The 21,843-nt window shown below is 44.6% G+C and overlaps 1 protein-coding gene across 4 annotated transcripts in view; it reads left to right on the forward strand.

The window, feature by feature from the left end:
* Positions 1-21,843, forward strand: part of VPS41 (VPS41 subunit of HOPS complex) — a 131,106-nt gene that overhangs the window by 43,324 nt on the left and 65,939 nt on the right. For 3 of the 4 annotated variants that reach the window (XM_057371376.1, XM_057371377.1, XM_057371374.1), the window contains one exon: positions 20,774-20,848. In XM_057371376.1, coding sequence (XP_057227359.1) covers positions 20,774-20,848 — 75 coding nt within the window. Of the gene's footprint in view, positions 1-16,403; positions 16,596-20,773; positions 20,849-21,843 lie in introns of those variants that run through there. The other variant, XM_057371378.1, reaches the window with a different exon arrangement.

Consider the following 21,843-nt stretch of genomic DNA (forward strand, 5'->3'; position numbering starts at 1 on the left):
CTAGTCAAATATTTCTTGAATGTTGTTAGTTCATACAAGTCAAATTTGGGCTTGTACAGTAGCAAAAAGTAACATGTATGCTGTAGATCTAATTTATTTCAGTTGATGTATAAAGCTTATGAACTTTATCAGCTGTTTCTGGGATAGCAATTGTTTCTGCCTTCTCTTTTGAACTCTTGACTAGCAACTATTTTGCCCATGTACCTTTTTTTGAGAAGGATTACAGCCCCATCTTTGGAGCAAATGGTCTTTCTACAACACTGCCCTTCAGATGCATATTGATTTCCTCATTTTTTTAACCTAGAAGCACAGAAAGAGGTCTCATTTTTTGTTCTCTAGTATCAATCACTTTTCTTCAGAGTGGGTATCCCGTTGTTTATCAGTTGCATTTCATGACCAACTCTGTATGTATTACATGTAAGGTATTACCTTAGCAGCCCTATTTAATGTCACCAATTTCAGTAGGAAACTGTTATATCACCTTTTAATGAGGTAGAGGACCATAACTTGAATCCTTTTCTGTCACAAGCATCTGCACATAGAAAATAGTTCACTTTCTCTTGACTTTGTAGGGTGCTATCATATTCTGAACAGTTTTTTTCATAAAACATTGAAGTATTGACTATTATAGGGGTAAAATGTTTCAAAAGGGGAGAATGCTAAACATGGAGGACATTAGGACATTACTACAGTAGTATTTAATATAACATTGATGATCAATGAAAGAGCAAAGTTTCTAATTTTTTTTCTTTTTTCACCAGACCTTGTTGACTTTAATTTTTGTGGAAGATCAAATAGAAGACCTTACTGTAATCCTGCTAAGTGAATTTACATGTGTCACTTTCAAACAGTTTTGAGCAAAATTATTTGCAATATTATTGAGATACATTAAAATCATCAAAGCAATTTTTTTCCGTCTCTTTTACCATCTCAGTTTAGTAACATTTGCAGTTTGAATGTGTATCACATCTTGTAACTATTTAGAAAGTGGACCACTGTGCCAAATTTCTTTAGAGTTTTATTGGCACCACTGAAACAGCTAGTTTTAGGTAGCACTGATTAAGTATTTTCATAGAAGACTGATACTGAAATGTGTGCTTTCTAAACCCAAACAACACTTAAAAGCATACGGAGGAGTTGGAGAGGTTTGATTTGTACGAAGCTAGTGTATAGCTGATTCCTAGGGCTGTTTTCCTTTCCAATGGGGTATTATACCTGGATGGCATTTTTGTCCATAGGGAATTCAGGCACTTATGTGCATGTATAGAATAATAGTAGTTTGCCTGTCAGATTACGAGTTCTGGCATTAATAAAATATTATTTACATTAGAAAATGTTTTCCTAGTTAGGAGACGAGTTCTGGAGGACAATGTTTTTTATACAAGTTGACATTAATGATAGAACTACAGCCCTTTGTTTCCATTAACGACAAAAATACAGCACTATTAAAAATACATAATGACATAATAGGCACAATATGATGAACAAAACATGAAGGCAAAATGAAGTATTTTTTCCCATGGAGGAAGATATTATTGATAATTAATTTAATAATTCTGATAAAGATTTTTTTTCAAAGGATGAGGCTTATTTGTTTTATAAGACATGTCAGTGTGTATAGCACTTTGTTTATTGCACTTGTGATGGAATGCTAAATGTGTACAGTCCAGATTTGACCAATCTCTGGTGTTACTACCCTCAGAGTGGCTGCTGAGAAAAGTAGCTACTGTCAGGCTGGGCATCTCCACTGTAGTGCTGCTGAAGAAGTTAATTTCCCTCAGTGTCCTCTGACACAGAGAAATAAAAGTACAAGGTATGTCAGAAATTGGTGTTTTGATGTTAGAATGTTCACCACTGTGATCCTAAACTGGCTGCTAGTTGAAGTCTAGTTGTTGGAGTTCTTGGCAGTTTTATAGATGGGAGCTTTGAAATGTGAGCAGTGTAAAGATGGAGTGAATTAATCTGTTTTCTTTTTTGATCTACTTTAAATAAATTTTATTATATGCAATCAAGTCTACACTTCACTGGTATTGAAATAGAGCCTCTTTGTATGTAAATGCATTGAGGAACTTGCACAGGATCAATTCATCTTCACATTTTGCTTTCCCTATCTTACTGTCACAATGAGGATATGGCATACAATATTCTGCTTACAATAAGTTACAGTGCATTTCATGATACATAGTTTCTACTTGTGTCCTCTCTATCTCTCTCCGTCTTTTTGGTTTGCATATGTTTTTAGGATCCTCTCAAGAATTAGACAACCAACACTGGCTGTTGCTGAGTGTCTCTGGTGGGCTTTTGAGACTTTCCCAGATGCTTATAATTGCAAATATGAAAGTTCCAGAGTTGGTGTCCAGAGAGAATACAATGCTTTCAGCAATCAGAAAATGTATTTATTATTGCATGTAGCTCTGACTTATGCCAGTCTCTATCAGTGTTGATAACTGAAAGTTTTCATGGAAAATAACACTGTTGGCTGAACTTGAATATTGATGATCCTGTGTAATATTTAACTATGCCAGGAATATGACTACTTATGTTGTTTTCAGACAGGAAAGGGAATTCATTCCCTTACAATATTTCTGCATCTGTCTGATTCCATCAGTAGAGATCTTTTCACTGATTTCAGTAGCCATTGGGTTTGGATCATTGTCTGTAGTGGAGTGATTGACAAGCTAAAATAACTGAGAAAAATACTGCAGTTTTTCATTACAGAAGCTTACAGAAAAAGAGAATTATGAAATAAATAATGGCTATATATGGAATATGTGGAGAAAGAGGGTTGCTAGGCTGGAGTCCTCTATCTTGTGTTAGGTCAGAGAGTGGGATGAGCATCACAGCTATTCAGAAAACCTTTCCRGAAATGATGTTGGCACAACAATGCATGAGCCCAAAGAGGAACAATCAACAGCCCCTTTGCTTCTTTCAAAGTTGCTGGGTTGAAACACCAATAAAATAATCTCTAAAAAGAAAACCTGTCCTGACAAGAACTTGCGCTAAATGACCTGCTTAGCCTTTTTAATTACATATCTGAAATGTGGCTTATCAAGAAATGGAGTAAAATCTCATACTTTTCCACTTCAAAGATGGAATTCTACAAAATTCTACTAAAGACATTAATGACAATGGTGGTGGTATTCGGTTAGAAACAAGGAGTGAAAGTGTCCCTTAAGTTACATCTTCAGAGTTATAGATATGCTTTGGGGATTTTTCTTCAAAGCCTATTTTAATAATTCAGTAGTTGAAAGTTTGAAATAATTCTGTGTTGACAGTTCATATTTAAAGATGAATTCTCACAAGTTCATTGTGTTTGGCAAACTGTTCAGGAAGGAGGGTGAGGTGAACCTCCACATTGCCTGGAATAGTCTTTTCTCCATAGCGGGTGTTGGGTCTTCCAAGGAAGGTATATCCACGAATTCCTCACCTTATTCACCCATTGTGTGAATTGGATAATGGCCACCGTAGCCTTAGTCATAGGACCCATGTTTAGGAAAGGAGCTGTAAATGGGAAAAATATAAACACATAGGTATGTGTATACTTCTACCTTTTTATAGGTAAATCTATTTTCCTCTGTTGTATCAATACAGCTCCACAAATATACAAAATGCATGTAAGTCAGTGCAACACTGCAGCATTTGGGGCAAGAAAAGTGCATGGGTTCAGTTTCTTTTTAAAGATAGTTCCTCAGTTCAAGAGATCTCTGGGTATCAGTGTTTTGAAGTCAAAACAGATGGGACAAACATCTTGCTGAGGATTTGGGGTGCTTTTCAAAGCAAGTTTCTCATCTGCTTAGAACAAGGCTTGTATTTTGCGAGGATCTTAGCTTAGTTATGACAATAACTGACGCGGTTTCTGTTTAGAAATCAGTATTTTACAGTTGGATACCTCCACCATTGTGGAAATAATGCAAACATAAAAATGGTAATACTTACTCCAGTCAGCATATAAAGCCATGAGTTGATTAATCATATTGCTTATTGCTCCATAATCATTGGAGCTTTACATGCATGTTTATGTGAATGGCATGCAGATGAAACATGAATAAATGAAAAATAGGCACTTGGAGGAGACAATTTTTTATTGCAATTCATCTTTGTACATAGATTTTGCCTTAGTATGGAGAGCAGCTACATAATAATTATGTAGATCCAGACTGATAATCATGTAGCAGAAAAGACTGCTAGGTGTTTGTCTTCTTTGGGTATCTATGTGTGTGTGTACACACAAATAAATAACAATGTTTAAATTAATTTAGGAAAATTTTCTGAAAATTCTTTTAAAAGAGTGCTTGAAGGCACTGATTAAGGGGATTGTACAAGTGATGGGAGCCTCTTGAAGTAAAATGAGCTTTTCTGTAAGTATGAATGAACACTGCTTTGCTTTTCACACTCCTAATGTTCATGTTGCTTACCTGCTAACCATGGCTAAAAAGCATGAAGTCACTGACAACTATTAAAATGTTTACATTCCTAGCTTGTAAATACTGCATTTCTCACAGAATTGGAGTGAAATCCAGTCTTATGTTTCATGTTCATCCACTTCATATCCATTGGGATACAGTATTTGTGAAAGAATCAATTATCCTTTTGTTCGTTGGGGGAGCTTTACAAATTATACATTAGCAGATTGATTTCTCAGGTTCACCATTGGGGGACTGATAGTATATGGCGGGTTGATGATGAGTGTCTGGGGAGAAGAAGTTGCCACAAAGAACACAATTAAAAGAAGCTTACTGAGTGACCATGAATTTACTCCTAATTGAAGAGCTGACATAATCCGTACTAAGAGCATTTATTTCAAGCATTTTACATTAGGTAATTGATTATCAAGATGAGGTACATTTGCTGCTAGATATTTGGTTTTCCTTTCCTGTAAATTCAGGATTTTGCAAAAGCCTGCATTTAGATCTTTATGTGCAAGGTGTCTGCTAGCTTTCTCTCCTGCTCCCTAAACTTCTCTTTTGTCCATTAAGGTAACATTTTTTTTGTTCTGTAGTGTCAGCTTGACATTATTGATTTTGAACAGTCAAACTCACTTATATTGTCCAGAATTCCAAACATGTCTCCATCAGAAGGAAAACTGCAGCTGATGGAAATTCAGCGAAAGGTATTTCTTCCTTCTTCACCAGTACTTCAACAGTGTATGAAATTCTGAAGCCATTCCGAGGTTGATCATTTAATGTATTTCTGTTCCTAACTAACAGGATCCTCCTATTGCCAGATTTGAATTACATTGCTTAAGAAATACAGTGTGTATTATTGTCATTTGTATGTACTGGAAGCATGGTTCTGACCACAAAGTAGTCATATGTTTTTGCTTTATTGGCCTAATGCTAGGGGTCCTGATCAGGTAAAAAAAAAAAAAAAAAAAAATTATCCAATGTAGTACTAATAAAATAAACATTTTGTATATAGCTGCCTCTGGTTTTATGACATGAGGTTTAAGATTAGAGCATCTCTTAACTGAGTAACATTTACATGGATTAGATCTTCTAAATTCTAGATTACTGTACATTTTACAGGTTTTTCCAATACCCATTGAAAGTACCTTTAAAAAAGTCAACTGACCAAACACCAGTGCTTATCATTATTCCAACTGTATCAGATAATTAGTCCTTCAAATTGTGATGAGGACCTGTGTCCTCTCTAACCTTGAGTGATTCTTCATCTTTTGTATACCTGTCAAGGTAGATCTTGCAGGAGGGATATTGTCTCGGTTTGAAAGACAGGTGTTTGCCAATGAAGGCAGGGACACCCCTTGGAGTGGTGGATATGACCCCCCCTTCCCTCCGAATTATTATAGCTTTGAAAAAAAAATCACGGGCTTTCAGGCAAGAATATGGGTAAAAAGGAATAACAGTTTTTACTAATATGTATAACAAGGTGAAACAAGTAACAACGGTAGCAACAACCAGCCCAGTCCCAAATCCAGTGATAGCCTTACAGAGACACACCCTCCCCTTTGGTGCAGTTACAGTCCCAGTCGGCAGGGGTGCTGTTGGCTCCCGGCCGGGCAGGGTGGGTGTGATGATTCCCCGGCAGCTGCAGGGGGCGCAGTGGCGCGAGTCCCGGCTAGGTTCAGCTCTCCCGCGTCGACAATGGTAGACACAAAAAAATGGCACAGGTGGATGGAGAAAAGTTCCTCTGCAAAATCACAGCGGCAACGCCGATCTCGGTGCTCCTCTGAACAGCAAGAAACCCCAGGATGGCAAAAAGACGAGCAGAATCCTGCGGCTGCAAAACGGGATGGAGCAGAGCTCACCCCCTAAAGCTGGAATCTCAGGGGGTCTCCAGCAAGGCACAGGGGAGAAGATCACAGTGCAGCAAACAGGAACCCGATGAGCAGAGATGCTGGACTCTGCAGAGAAAAGCAGACCAGCAGCTAGGTGGTCCACCTCCTTCTCCCCCAAAGCAGCGAAGGAAGTGAAGTTACTCCCCACCACACACACCCACCCACCCCCTCCCAGTGCTCAGCAAGATCGTTTAGGTGGGGCATAGGTCTTATTGTCTCCACTAATCGCCCAGCCATCAAAAGGATGACCTGGCAATAGTGTATCCCAGCAACAAAATGGGAAAGAAAAATTCCCCAAGAAACGAAACAAAAGGAGAAATCTTAACCCACAACATTATCCACCCCAAATTTTTCTTCGCATACCATTTCATTAATATCGACATGTATGCACATATCTGTAACTATACATACATTCATCATCCCAATTATATAACTATATAACTACATAACTATGTAACTGTATAATTATATAACTATATACATATATACATTCAGTAGCAGTGGCATTCAACAAACAGTGGTATACAGATATTCTAACATTACAAGGGGTTCTCACCCAAAGTCAAATTCTGCTGAGGTACACAGTGGGGCTCCCCATCCTCCTGCATCACCCACCATGTGTAACCTGGTCCCTGAGAAAGGACAACTCCTTGGATRGGTTTGTCCTTTTTCGAGGCGGAATTGATCCAAACTGTTTTTCCCAGCAGTTGCCTGACATGCACTATGGGAACTTTATTCCCATCTGTGGTGTGCAAGGGATCAGATTGGGCAGGGCTGGCTCGGTTGGTAGAGCCTGGGGTGTTAACTAACCTTGTGTCCTTCGCCAAGTGCTTTTTTCAGTTTTTGATATTACCCCTGCCCAGTGCCTTCAAGGTGGTTTTCAGGAGTCCGTTGCACCGTTCCACTTTGCCAGCAGCAGGTGCATGGTAAGGGATATGGTACACCCACTCAATGCCATGTTCCCTAGCCCAGGTGTTTATAAGGCTGTTCTTGAAATGAGTCCTTTTGTCAGACTCAGTTCTCTCTGGGGTACCATGCCTCCAAAGGACCTGTGTTTCAGGGCCCAGGATGGTGCTACAGGCAGTGGCGTGAGGTACAGGGGGTAGGTCTCCAACCATCCAGTGGTGCCTTCTACCATTGTGAGTACATAGCGCTTGCCATGACGGGTCTGGGGCAATGTGATGTAATCAGCCTGCCAGGCCTCACTGTACTTGTACTTGTCCCACCTTCCCCCATACCATAGGGGCTTCACCCACTTGGCCTGCTTGATGGCAGCGCATGTCTCACAGTCATGGATAACTTGGGAAATACTGTCCCTGGTTATATCCACCCGTTGGTCTCGTACCCACTTATGAGTGGCATCTCTGCCCTGGTGGCCTGAGGCATCATGGGCCCATCGAGCTAGGAACAACTCACCCTTGTGTTGCCAATCCAGATTGATCTGGGAAACCTCTATCTTTGCAGCCCGATCTACCTGCTCGTTGTTCTGTTGTTCCTCATTAGCCCAGCTCCTGGGGACATGGGCATCTCTATGGCGGACTTTCACGGGTAACTTTTCCACCTGGGCTGCAATGTCTTTCCACTTGTCATCAGCCTGGATTGGTTTTCCCCTACGCTGCCAATTGGCCTTTTTCCACCTTTACAGCCACCCCGACAAAGCATTGACCACCATCCATGAATCGGTGTAAAGGTAGAGCTTTGGCCACTTTTCCCTCTCAGCAATGTCCAGGGCCAGCTTGATGGCTTTGATTTCAGCAAATTGACTCGATGCACCTTCTCCTTCTGTGGCCTGTGCTACCTGTCGTGTGGGGCTCCACACGGCTGCTTTCTACTTTCGGTTCATCCCTACAATGCGACAGGAACCGTCAGTGAAGAGAGCGTAGTGTTTTTCTTCGTCTAGCAGTTGGTTGTACAGTGCAGCTTCCTCAGCACGTGTCACTTGTTCTTGCTCCTCTTCATCAGCGAGAACAAAGTTTTCAGCTTCGGGCCAATTTCTAATTATTTTTAGGATTTCAGGGCAATTCAGGTTTCCAATGCGGGCGCGCTGAGTAATGAGAGAAATCCATTTGTTCCAGGTAGCATCAGTAGCATTGTCAGTGTAGGGAGCCTTTCTTTTAAACATCCACCCCAGYACTGGTAGTTGGTGTGCCAGGAGGAGTTGGGCTTCAGTGCCAATCACCTCTGAAGCAGCTTGGACTCCCTCACAGGCTGCCAAGATCTCCCTCTCTGATGGAGTGTAGTTGGCTTCAGACTATGGGTAGCTTCGGCTCCAGAAGCTTGAGTCTCACCAGGGACCTTCTGCCAAAGGCTCCAGGACAGACCATTGCTCCCAGCTGCAGCGTAGAGCGTGTTCTTCACTTCCGGTCCTGTCCTGACTCGGCCGAGCGCTACTGCATGAGCGATTTCCATGCTTGATCTGGGTGAAGGCTTGCTGTTGTTCAGGGCCCCAGTGGAAATCATTCTTCTTGCGGGTCACCACGTAGAGAGGGCTCACAATCTGGCTGTATTCGGGGATGTGCATCCTCCAAAAGCCAATGGCACCCAGGAAAGCCAGTGTCTCCTTTTTGCTGGTTGGTCGAGACCTCGACGTAATCTTATTGATGCCCAACATGAGGGTAGGGATCTGACGCCATCCATCTTGCCACTTTACCCCAAGGAACTGGATCTCTCGAGCAGGTCCCTTTACTTTGTTCCTTTTTATGGCAAAGCCGTTTCCAGGAGAATCTAGATGATCTTCTCCCCTTTCTCAAATACTTCCATTGCCATGTCCCCCCACACAATGATGTCATCGATATACTGAAGATGTTCCGGAGCCTCACGCTTTTCCAGTGTGGCCTGGATCAGCCCATGGCAGATGGTGGGGCTGTGCTTCCACCCCTGGGGCAGCCGGTTTCAGGTGTACTGCACCCCCCTCCAGGTGAAAGCCAACTGAGGCCTACACTCTGCTGCCAGAGGAATGGAGAAGAACGCGTTGGCGATGTCAGTGGTGGCGTACCACTTCGCTGCTTTGGACTCCAGCTCGTACTGGAGCTCCAGCATGTCCGGCATGGCAGCGCTCAGCGGTGGAGTCACTTCATTCAAAGCACGGTAGTCCACAGTCAATTTCCATTCCTCTTCAGATTCACGTACATGCCAGATGGGGCTGATGATGGGTGAGTGGGCCTTGCTGACCACCCCTTGGCTCTTCAGCTCTCAGACCATCTTATGGATGGGGATCACGGCATCTCGATTTGTCCGGTACTGCCGGCGGTGCACTGTTGAAGTGGCAACTGGAACATGATGCTCTTTCACCTGCAGGAATCCGACTGCAGAAGGGTTCTCGGATAGTCCAGGCAAGGTGTTCAGCTGTCTGATGCGCTCCGCCTCCACAGCAGCTATTCCAAAAGCCCGCTTGAGTCCTTTTGGGTCTTTAAAGAACCCTTCTGGAGGAAATCTRTGCCCAGAATGCATGGGGCCTCTGGATCAGTCACAATGAGATGTTTCTGTTTCTGCCACTCCCTCCCAGTCAGGCTCACCTCAGCTTCTAACACAGTCAATTCCTGTGATCCCCCTGTCACCCCACAATAGAAATAGGTTTTGCCCCCACGTGCCCCAATGGCATGAGGGTACACTGCTCCCATGTCAACCAATGCCTCATAATTTTGTCACTCTGATGTGCCAGGCCATCAGATCCACACCGTCCAGAAGACACGATTTTCCCATGCCTCCACCTGGCTAGGGGCAGGGCCCCTCCAACCCTGGGTATCATCCCTTCCATGGGCACACCCACAGGTTCCTCCRAGGGAATCKGACATRTCACCTCCCCCTCCATTGCATCTAGTGGGTTGGCTACGGGAAGCTGAGGCTACCTTCTCTTTGGAAAAGCTGTTTTTGCTAGTGTTTTCTCCCTTGAACTGACGCACCCAGTCTGCCAGGGTAGAAGTGGGTTTCCCATCCCACTTACTCATGTCTTCTAACACAGGAAGAACCACAGCTTAGCTCGTGGGGTGTACTGTCTTTCTCTTGCTGGGGGACGTCGGACTCTGGTGTTGGGGCCTGAGACCTGCACTGGTGTTACACTGTTCTTCTTCATCTCCTCCTTAATCTCTTTCAACTCCTCTTGGAGGAGGTCTTTAACCACAGCAGAGACGTGAGCCTGCATCAGACCGTTGATTATATTCGCTTAATACCGGAGCTTGTTGGCTACAGAACTCACTGTGTCTCGGTTGTCATTAGCATTAATTGTGGCAATGAAGGTGGCATACTGGGATGGCCCCTGACTTGCCAGATTCTACAGCATTTGCCCAGTGCACCTGACCTGGTCAGGATCATTCTGATGTTGCCTCTCTTTTCTAAAGAGTACTTCCATTACTCTTACTTTTCTGAGCCGTTGGATCCCCTCCTCAGTGGTCTTCCAGGGCATTCTACGATAGTATTTCTGCATCCTGTCTCTGTAGACAGATCTCTCTTACACTCATTAAGAGCGGCTCCCAGAGAGAAAGGGGCCCTGGCTCCCTCACAAACACCTGATTAACACCCGCATCTTTGGTCAAGGCTCCCAAATGCCTTGCCTCGCCACTATCCAATTGCACACTTGAGCCCATGAGGTCCCAAACCCGAAGTAACCAGGCTGACCAAGCCTCACCCCGTCGTTGCTTGATGTCATTTCGCAAATTGTGGAGACTGTCGTATGACAGGGACTCAGTGATTATTTGTGGCTCTGTCTGCCCTGCTGGTTATGAGGACCCTGGTTCCCCATCATCATTAGCTGAGCGTACCAACTTGGTTTTATACTTCTTCCTCTGCACAGGGGCTACTGCAGCTCGTTGTGGCTGGGCTTGCGGTTCAGCCAGAACCTGGACGGGTGTRACATCCGTGGGTTCCACTGCTGCGCTATCAGACCCTTCCTTTTTGGGGCAGGGAGAGGGTTTGCTGCCAGCTGGGAAGACATATTCCCTCAGCCCCTGGTGCATCTCCTGCATCTCCTCCACCAGTACTTTCTCTCACTCCGGGCGGCACAGCTCCCACATCTCCTCCACCAGTACCCTCACCCACTCCGGGTGGTGTATCTCCTCCACCAGTACCTTCACCCACACTGGGCGGTTAGTTTCTCATGTAGGTTTCTGGGCAGGATCAGGCAGTGGGACAGGGTCTGGCTTGGGTGATAGTCAGGCTCTGTGGCAGCGTTGCTAGTCTCTGGGGCAGCATCCCTAGCCTCTGGAGCAGCATCCCTAGTCTCTGGGGCAGCATCCGTAGTTTCTATGGCAACATCCCTGGTTTCTGTGGCAGTATCCCTAGCCTCTGGGGCAGCATCCCTAGTCTCTGTGGCAACATCCCTAGTCTCAGTGGCAACATCCCTGGTGTCTCCGTTTGGAGACAATGTTTTCAGAGGAAAAACGTTACAGGGAAATGTTTCCTCTGAAATGAAAATAAATTTGATAATCTTTTTTGTTTCCACCAACAAGAAATAGATGCTGGGCAAAAAAAAGGTGAAGAGAAAAAAGGTAGTTTATTAACAAAACAACACAGTGCCCACAGGACACAGATAAAGCGTAACTGTCAGATATTCAAACAAAATAAAACTCGCCACGGGGTGTAGACAAGGCGGTGACTCCACCCCCGGAATCCCGGACGAGATGAAGCTGTGCGGCCCCTCCCTCGGTGGACCGCCCCAGGAGCAGCAGGAGACGCAGAGGGGATGTCCAAGGAAAAGCCGCCGAAGCCAACAAAATTGAGCTAGCCGAAACTGCAACACTGTAACTGTGCTGCAAGCAGCAAGCGAGGGCTCCCACGGCAAGAAGCAGAGAGAGCCAGAGCCAGAGAGCGAAGCTCGAACAGCCAGATCGCGTGGCAGCGCTGGCTGCTAAACTGTCCGCTGTGGCTTCCGAGCAGCCCCTGCTCCTTCTTCCGGGTTACATTTAAAGAGACAAACATTTTTTGGGCATATGTGCCAACAGAAAAGGAATACAGAACAAAACTGGCACCAAACATCAACCCAAGACATTCCACCCCTTATTCCATATCCGTTGGCTTTTATGCCCAAACTAATGCATTCTAACTCTAAAGACAGACATATATGTACATATATACAAAATAGTGGCAGTGACATACAGCAAACATTACATGCGGTTTTCATTCAAGATCAAATCTCCCTGAGGTACACAATGAGTTTCTCCATCCTCCCTCATTATCCACCATGTAAAACCTGGGCCCTGAGCAAAAGCAACCCCACGGATGGGTTTGTCTTTGCTCGAGGCAGGATTAATCCACACAYTCTTTCCTAAAAGACCTTTGAGATGTACTGCTGGGACCCTGTCTCCATCTACTGTACACAGGGGTTCAGATTGGGCAGGACTTGGTTGGTAGAGCCTCTGGTGTTTACCATCCAGGTAGCCTTTGTTAGATGTTTTTCCCAGTTTTTGAAAGTACCTCTGCCCAGTGCCCTCAAGGTGGTTTTTAAGAGTCCATTGCACTGTTCCACTTTGCCAGCAGCAGGTGCGTGGTAAGGGATATGGTATACCCACTCAATGCCATGTTCCCTAGCCCAGGTGTTTATAAGGCTGTTCTTGAAATGAGTCCCGTTGTCAGACTCAATTCTGTCTGGGGTACCATGCCTCCAAAGGACCTGATTTTCAAGGCCCAGGATGGTGCTACGGGCAGTGGCATGAGGCACAGGGTAGGTCTCCAGCCATCCAGTGGTGCCTTCTACCATTGTGAGTACATAGCGCTTGCCATGACGGGACTGGGGCAGTGCGATGTAATCAATCTGCCAGGCCTCTCCGTACTTGTACTTGTCCCATCTTCCCCCATACCACAGGGACTTCACCCGTTTGGCCTGCTTGATGGCAGCGCATGTCTCACAGTCGTGAATAACCTGAGAGATAGATGGTTAGATCCACCGCTCGGTCTCGTACCCACTTATATGTGGCATCTCTGCCCTGGTGGCCTGAGGCATCATGGGCCCATCGAGCTAGGAACAACTCMCCCTTGTGCTGCCAATCCAGGTCAATCTGGGACACCTSTATCTTTGCARCCTGATCTACCTGCTCGTTGTTCCGGTGCTCCTCATTAGTCCGACTCTTGGGGACATGGGCATCAACATGGCGGACTTTCACGGGTAACTTCTGCACCCGGGCAGCAACGTCTTTCCACTCTTCAGCAGCCCAAATCAGTTTTCCTCTACGTAGCCAATTGGCCTTTTTCCATCTGCCCAGCCATCCCCACAGGGCATTGGCCACCATCCATGAATCAGTGTAAAGGTCGAGCTTTGGCCACTTTTCCCTCTCAGCAATGTCCAGGGCCAGCTTGATGGCTTTGATTTCAGCAAATTGACTTGATCCACCTTCTCCTTCTGTAGCCTGTGCTACCTGTCGTGTAGGGCTCCATACAGCTGCTTTCCACTTTCGGTTCATCCCTACAATGCGACAGGAACCATCAGTGAAGAGAGCGTAGCCGTTATCCTCTGCTGGCAGTTGGTTGTATAGTGGAGCTTCCTCAGCCCAGGTCACTTGTTCTTGTTCCTCTTCATCAGCAAGACCAAAGTCTTCACCTTCAGGCCAATTTGTAATTATTTCCAGGATCCCAAGGCGATTCAGGTTCCCTATACGGGCACGCTGAGTAATGAGAGCGATCCATTTGCTCCAGGTAGCATCGGTGGCGTGGTGGGTAGAGGGGACCTTTGCTTTAAACATCCACCCCAGTACTGGTAGTTGGGGTGCCAGGAGGAGTTGGGCTTCAGTGCCAATCACTTCTGAAGCAGCTTGGACTCCCTCATAGGCTGCCAAGATCTCCTTCTCTGTTGGRGTGTAGTTGGCCTCAGACCCTCGGTAGCTTTGGCTCCAGAATCCCAGTGGCCGGCCTCGAGTCTCACCAGGGACCTTCTGCCAAAGACTCCAGGACAGACCATTGCTCCCAGCTGCAGCGTAGAGCGCGTTCTTCACTTCCAGTCTTGTCCTGACTCGGCCGAGCGCTACCGCATGAGCGATTTTCATGCTTGATCTGGGTGAAGGCTTGCTGTTGTTCAGGGCCCCAGTGGAAATCATTCTTCTTGCGGGTCACCAAGTAGAGAGGGCTCACAATCTGGCTGTATTCGGGGATGTGCATCCTCCAAAAGCCAATGGCACCCAGGAAAGCCAGTGTCTCCTTTTTGCTGGTCGGTGGAGACATTGACGTGATCTTACTGATGACCTCTGTAGGGATCTGACGCCATCCATCTTGCCACTTTACCCCAAGGAACTGGATCTCTCGAGCAGGTCCCTTCACCTTGTTCCTTTTTATAGCAAAACCGGCTTYCAGGAGAATCTRGATGATYTTCTCCCCTTTCTCAAATACTTCTGCTGCTGTATTCCCCCACACAATGATGTCATCGATATACTGAAGATGTTCCGGAGCCTCACGCTTTTCCAGTGTGGCCTGGATCAGCCCATGGCAGATGGTGGGGCTGTGCTTCCACCCCTGGGGCAGCCGGTTTCAGGTGTACTGCACACCCCTCCAGGTGAAAGCAAACTGAGGCCTGCACTCTGCTGCCAGAGGAATGGAGAAGAACGCGTTGGCGATGTCARTGGTGGCATACCACTTCGCTGCTTTGGACTCCAGCTCGTACTGGAGCTCCAGCATGTCCGGCACGGCAGCGCTCAGTGGTGGCGTCACTTCATTTACGCCACGATAGTCCACAGCCAATCTCCATTCTCCTTCAGATTTGCGTACGGGCCAGATGGGGCTGTTGAAGGGTGAGTGGGCCTTGCTGACCACTCCTTGGCTCTCCAGCTCACGGATCATCTTATGAATAGGAATCACAGCATCTCTGTTCGTTCTGTACTGCTGGCGGTGCACTGTTGATGTTGCAACTGGAACATGTTGGTCTTACACCTTGAGGAGTCCAACTGCAGATGGATTTTCAGACAGCCCAGGCAAGGTGTTTAATAGCGTGATGCAGTCTGTCTCTACAGCAGCTTTCCAAAAGCCCACTTGAATCCCTTTGGGTCTTTGAAATACCCACTTCGGAGGAAGTCTATTCCCAGGATGCATGGGGCCTCTGGACCAGTTACAATGGGATGCTTCCTCCACTCCTTTCCAGTCAGGCTCACCTCAGCTTCCACCAGAGTCARGTCTTGCGATCCTCCTGTCACACCAGCAATAGAAACAGATTCTGTCCCAACATGTCGTGAAGGAAGGAGTGTGCACTGCGCACCAATGTCGACCAAAGCTTCATATTTCTGTGGTTCTGCTGTGCCAGGCCAACGAATCCACACAGTCCAAAAGGCACGGTTCTCCCCTGCCTCTACCTGGCTAGAGACAGGGCCCCTCTAGCACTGGTTGTCATTCCTTCCCTGGGCATACATTGCAGATGTTCCTTCCAGGGGGTTGGACATGTCATTCTGCCTTCCGTTATACTGGGCAGCTTGGTTGTGGAACACCGGAGCTACTTCTCTTCTGGGGAAGCTTCCTCCCTGAGCATTGCCATTCTTCAATTCATGCACCCGTGCTGCCAGGGCAGAGGTTGGTTTTCCATCCCACCTTCTCATGTTTTCCCCATGCTCATGCAGGAAGTACCAGAGGTTTGCTCGTGAAGTGTATTCTCCTTGTCTGGCAGGGGGACGTCTGCTCCTGGTGACAGGCCCTCTGGTCTGAATGGATGCGATTTGGAGAAGGCCTTCCCTAATCTCTTTCCTCAGCTGCTGATGATTCTCCTCCATTTTGTTCTCCACTTTCTGTATGCGTTCTGACAGGATTGTTTCCACAGCTGAAATTCTTGCATGTGTGGGGCCATGCACAGTATCTGCATATGCACGGAGCTTTTTCGCCACAGCAAGTACAGTCTCATTCCCTTTATTGCATTTCATCATCACTAAAGCAGAAGCATATTCTTGTGGCCCAAGTCRCACAAGTTTTAGCCACATCAGCGGTGTGCATTTTACCATGTCTGGGCTCCTGATAGTTTGATCGTTTGAGAAAATGATCTCCAACACTGCCAGCTCTCTCAAGCATTTAATCCCCTGTTCTRTGGTCTTCCACAAGGTCTGATGTATCTGGAGATCTTCTACACACATGTATCTTTCCCTCACACTTTTTAGGAGCCGGGCCCAGAGACWGAGAGGTTCAGACCCCCTTGCCATCCCTTGGTATAGCAGCATCACCTGACAGGGATCCCAACTGCATCGCTTCACCACCATCCAGCATCATATTRTCACCTGCGGTGTCCCAGACATGGGCCAGCCAGCCCAATATAGATTCATTGGGCAGTCTTYTGTAATCTACCCTTAAGCCACGAATGTTTTCTGGGGTCAGAGACTCAACAATAACTACCGGCAAATTTGAAATGGTAAGTACATTTGCTGACTGGCACAGAAGTATTTTTAAAGAAATAATGGTTATGAAAAGAATTGGAGCTGATTCTAGAGGAAACACTTTGGTTTAGATAACATAGATACTAACTTTATCTGTGGTCTTTTCTTTTTGATTTAGTGGATAGTTTGAGATCTTATACCTCAAACAACTTTCCAGTGGAACACAGCTCTGGAAATCGTACCCTTGACTGTTAGCTCTGAACAAGATAATCCTGGCATTAGCAATTCTTCCTGAAAGTGTATTTTAAAATGCATGCGATATTCAGCCTGTAATGTTCATGAGCTGTTATCACTTTCTGAGCTCCACAGAAAGTTCTGACTCATAAAGTTGCTGAACAGGGTAATAGTCAATGTGCTGGTTCGACTTAAGTGCTGAAAAAAATTTAGTCTGTGTTTGCTTTGCATACATAATTCCCTCTTGAAACTTAGCTGGAGTTTTGTGTAAATGAGCAGGTCTCTTTTAGTTGAATTCAGCTGTTTTCCGTGATTGTCATCTGTTTATGGTGCAGACAAAAAGGAAAAAAAATAATAGAAGAAAAAGTTGATAGTGACTGATGGAGGACACGCAGAAGGCTTGTAACAAATTGCTAGTTTTATATGCTGTTGTGAAATATTGTATCATCAAATTTCTGTTTACAATATAACAAGTTCTGAAGTATTGTGCACAATTTTGAATGTGGGAAAAATGCAGATATTCTGGATTCACCCTTTTTCCCCACTGATAGCATTCTAGAATCTTAGAATCATAGAATGTCGAGTGGTTAGAATGTAAAGATTGTGTAGTCCTAAGCCACTTTGACATGGGAAGGGGCACTTTTCCCTAGACCAGGTTGCTCAAGGCCTTATTCAATGTGGCTTTGAATACTGCCACGGTTGGAAGATCCACAGCCTCTCTGGGCAACCTGTTCCGTGTCTCACCACAGGCACAGTATATAACTTCTTCCTAATATCTAACCTAAATTTCCTCTCTTTCAATTTGTACCCATTACTTCTGGTCCTGTCATTGCAGTTCCTGATTAAGAGTCCCTCTCCAGCTTTCTTGTAGGCCCTCTTCAGATACTGGAAGTTTTCCATGAGGTCTCCATACAACCTTCTCTTCTCCAGGCTGAACAGCCTCAGCTTTCTCAACCTGTCTTTATAGGGGAGGTGCTCCAGTCCTCTTACAAAATTCATGGCCCTCCTCTGGACTTGCTCCAACAGTTCTATGTCCTCCTTATGTTGGGGACACCAGATTTGACTGCAGCACTCTGCAAGGGTGCAATGTCACATGGGCAGAGTAGAGGAGTAGAATCACCTCCTTTGACCTGCTGGCTACTCTCCTTGTGATGCAGCCCAGCATTCGATTGGCTTTCTGAGCTGTGAGCACACAGTTGGCTCGTGTCAAATTTTTCATCACCTGTTACCCCCAAGTCTTTCTCCTCAGGGCTGCTCTCAACCACTTCTCCCCCCAACCCATTGGTGTGTCTGGGATTGCCCCAACTCAGGTGCAGGACCTTGCACTTTGCATTTTTGATCTTCATGGGATTTGCATCAGCTCATCTCTCAAACCTGTCGAGGTCCCTCTGGATGGTATTATCCCTTCCCTTCATTGTGTTGACTGCATCACCACAGAGCTTGGTGTTGTCAGTGAATTTGTTGAGATTGCACTTGGTCCCACTCTCTGTTTCACCAGTGATGTTGAACAGTATCAGCCCAGTAGGGACCCTGAGGTACGCCACTCATTACTGGTCTCAATGTGAACAATGAGCCATTGACCACAGCTCTTTATCCACTGAGTGGTCCATCCATAAAATCCCTGTCTCTCCAAGCTGGAGACAAGGATGTTGTGGAGGAGTGTGAAATGCTTTGCATGAAGTCCAGGTAGACAATGTTGTTGGCCCCGTCCACCAACCTGTAGCCCACGATAGAAGGTCACCAAATTTGTCAGGCATGATTTTCCCATTGTAAAAACCATTTTGGCTGTTACCACTAGCCTCTTTGTTAGTCAGGTGCCTTAGCAGAGTTTCCAGGAGAATCTGCTCCATGACCTTGCCTGGCACAGGGGTGACACTGACTGATCTGTAGTTTCCCAGGTATTCCACTCTCCCCTTTTTAGAAATGGAGTTATATTTCCCTTTTTCCAGTCATCAGGGGCTTCGCCTGACTGACACAATTTTTCAAAATAATGGATAGTGGCTCAGTAACTTCAGCTCTCTCAGATGAACCTTACTGGGTCCCATGGACTTTTGCACATTCAAGTTCCTTAGACGGTCTCAAACTTGATCGTCTCCTGCTGTGGATGCAGGGTCTTCATTCTCCCAGTCCCTGCACACAGAAGTTGTTGAGAACTTCAGCTTTCTCTTTGTCCAGGGTAGCCAGGTCTCCCATTTTCTTCCAGATGGGGCCCACATTATCCCTCATCTTTCTCTTACTTGCCACAGATCTATAGAAGCCTTTCCTGTCATCCTTAGTATCCTGCAGGAGAGGTTTTGCCTTGCTAGGCATTGTTAATTACCTGAGTGCAATTACACATTTGATCTCCAAAGTACTGCCTTTCAAGACATACTGCTATATGTCTCTCAAACCACAGCACAGCAGATAAATTCCATCATCCTGCTCCTCGTCTTCAACTTTTATGTGAAGATAGCTTACATAGTCCACTTTGCCTACTTTCTACATTCCATTTTTTCAGGGTCAGACTATGTCAGAGCCATTACAGGAAAATAGGAACAGTGTGGACTGTAGTATTGACCTGTCAGCTCTTCTGGTCCATCCTGTTTTGTGTCTTATTGTTTTGGGCTTTGTTGCAGTAGTGTCTCCAACAAGGCACATCACACCGGAGTGCTGCCAGATCTGCTGTTGCTCTAACGTCAGCCTGATGGTGGATGTAGCTGCTGGAGTAATGAGAATGTGACCAGTTTAATACTCTACCTTAATGTATGACCCTGTTCTAGGATGGCGCTATTGAAGGTGGACATTTTGTCTTTGCAACTGCAAAGCAACTTAGCAAGAAGGTTATGTCAATGTCAACGTAGATGCAGCCCAGAAAAAAAGCCATGCAGTTTCTATGATAATCTTAATTAAACTTTCTGTGCTTGTCCTTTCAGAGGGCCAGAGGTGTTCCTGGTTGTAGAGGGGATGGTGCAGACATGTTAGCTTTTTCCCCCACCACCACCCCTAGACAAAGGCAAATCTTCTCTTGCACCTTCTCTTGCATCCAATGCTCTTCCGGTGACACTCTTTTTACCCAAATATATGCTGGATTTCTTTTATTGTGCTCAGAACCACAGTTCTGATCCAGTTTGTGGTTTAATCCATTCAATATTTTATGAGAATAAGAAAAGTTGTTCTAAATTGTGTGAAGATCCTTCACTGATTCTTGAAATGATGAGCTGTTTGTTACAGAGGATGAAGTCAAGATCATGATACATAAGAAGCTTTTTGGTACTTGAATATAATTGGATTGGGTTTTGTATGCAAGACGATATGCATCGAGTTATCCAAATGATGTTATAAGTTAGTCCTCTGTACCTCAGGTAAGAACAGCTGTTTAAGCCAGGTAAACAGTAGCTGATGCTATCTAACTCTATAGGTTAGAACCAAAAGTATGTTTGGATAGAGAAGGGAAAATTTACTAAACTGGGGGCATTTTCAGGCTTTTCTCCATATTTGTCTAAGAATGAGTAAACCTGTGTTGCACTTCAATACCTTCTAATACTCACTTCTGAGAACAGTATTAGAGCCAAAAGTGAAAGTAAGAGAAGGAATTTGAAGAAAGAAATAACTACCAGCATAGCCATCAGACCAAACTAGATAAATTATCAGTTGCCCTGATGCCTTGTGGTCAACATATTTTATTCCGTTTTGGTAGTGGGAATTGATAACTGTGGTGCACAGGCATCGCTTAAAGTCTGGAAGCCTGGCACTTCATGCGAGTTCCAGAGCCCTGAGGCAGGTAGCTGCAAAAAGAAAGTCAACATTTTGGGGTTAGGCAAAAGGCTGAAAAGAAGGCTGTCATTTGGCTTCGTTACAGAATATCAATTCTGTGAGGGTTTTTTGACTCATGTAACCACTCAGCCATTAACATGTAAATATTGCGAAGTGTGAGGAATGTTARAGCATGTCATTGGTGATGTAACTTTAGAGGTATTTGTTCTTTATTTTCTTTCCCTAGAGCCCAGTGAAGATAAATCAGATCAGCTTGGATGAAAGTGGAGAACACATGGGTGTTTGCTCAGAAGATGGCAAGGTATGAGAAATTTATAAATTTGATGAGGTAGCAGGTCGTCCTAGTATTATACTAGGATAATTGTGATACCTGTGGAGTTAATTCCTGCATTTAGCACCACTACTTTGACCATACATTTTGAGAACTGAGCTCACCTTTGAAAACTCAAAATTAAAGTCAAATATATTTTGCACAAATGTGCTGTAGGAAAAGTAATTACAAGACTGTCAGTAATGTAACTGCTATTAAGCTGATTAACAGCTGTGGCAGGAGGACATGTCAACTTAATCATTAATGCTGTGCCAGTTATACTTCAGTGACTACTCTGCTGTTCCTGCAATACAGTAGTTTAATGCCTTTCTGCCATAAATCCACAAAATTGGATTTTGTGGGCATTATTTCTGTGGGCTGGTGGTTTTCATTTTCACACATTTTATGAATGTTTCTCTTGAATTATAGAATCTTTCGATAAACAATCATAGTTTATCAGAAGAATAAAGTGTCTTACAACAGCCACATTAAATAAATGCAAAATCAATATATGTACAGTTTCCTAAAAAATTGGCACCTTCTTCCTTGACTGAGGACATATTTCATTTGTGTAGTATATAACTAACAATTATCAGTGCTTCTCTGGAATGTTGAGCTGTGACATTTAGTGGTTTTGGTGATTGATTTTCCACTTACAAGAATGTATTTTTGTTTTTTCAGTCGATGACAGTCTTTTCTAATGTTGGTTTGCAATGATGAAATCCTAATGTAGTGTATTTAAGCTTCTTTTTTAATATAATGCCCATATAGAAATGCAGTGCATTAAAAGTCATTTAAATAATTTCTCAATATCCATCTGACTTATTGAGGAGAACATTTCTTACACAGTAGAGTGGGGGAGAAGGAGTGTAGGTAATCCTAATGGTTGCCTTCAGTAGAAGTTCTTTAAATTAAAATAAAACCAGGTTTTGCAGTAGACAAAATGGGGAAACAACCCATTACACTATGCATTTGGGTTTTCCATT

Source organism: Malurus melanocephalus, unplaced genomic scaffold, assembly GCF_030028575.1.
Source record: "Malurus melanocephalus ecotype Western Australia unplaced genomic scaffold, MMel_1.1 scaffold_145, whole genome shotgun sequence".
NCBI classification, from domain to species: Eukaryota; Metazoa; Chordata; class Aves; order Passeriformes; family Maluridae; genus Malurus; species Malurus melanocephalus.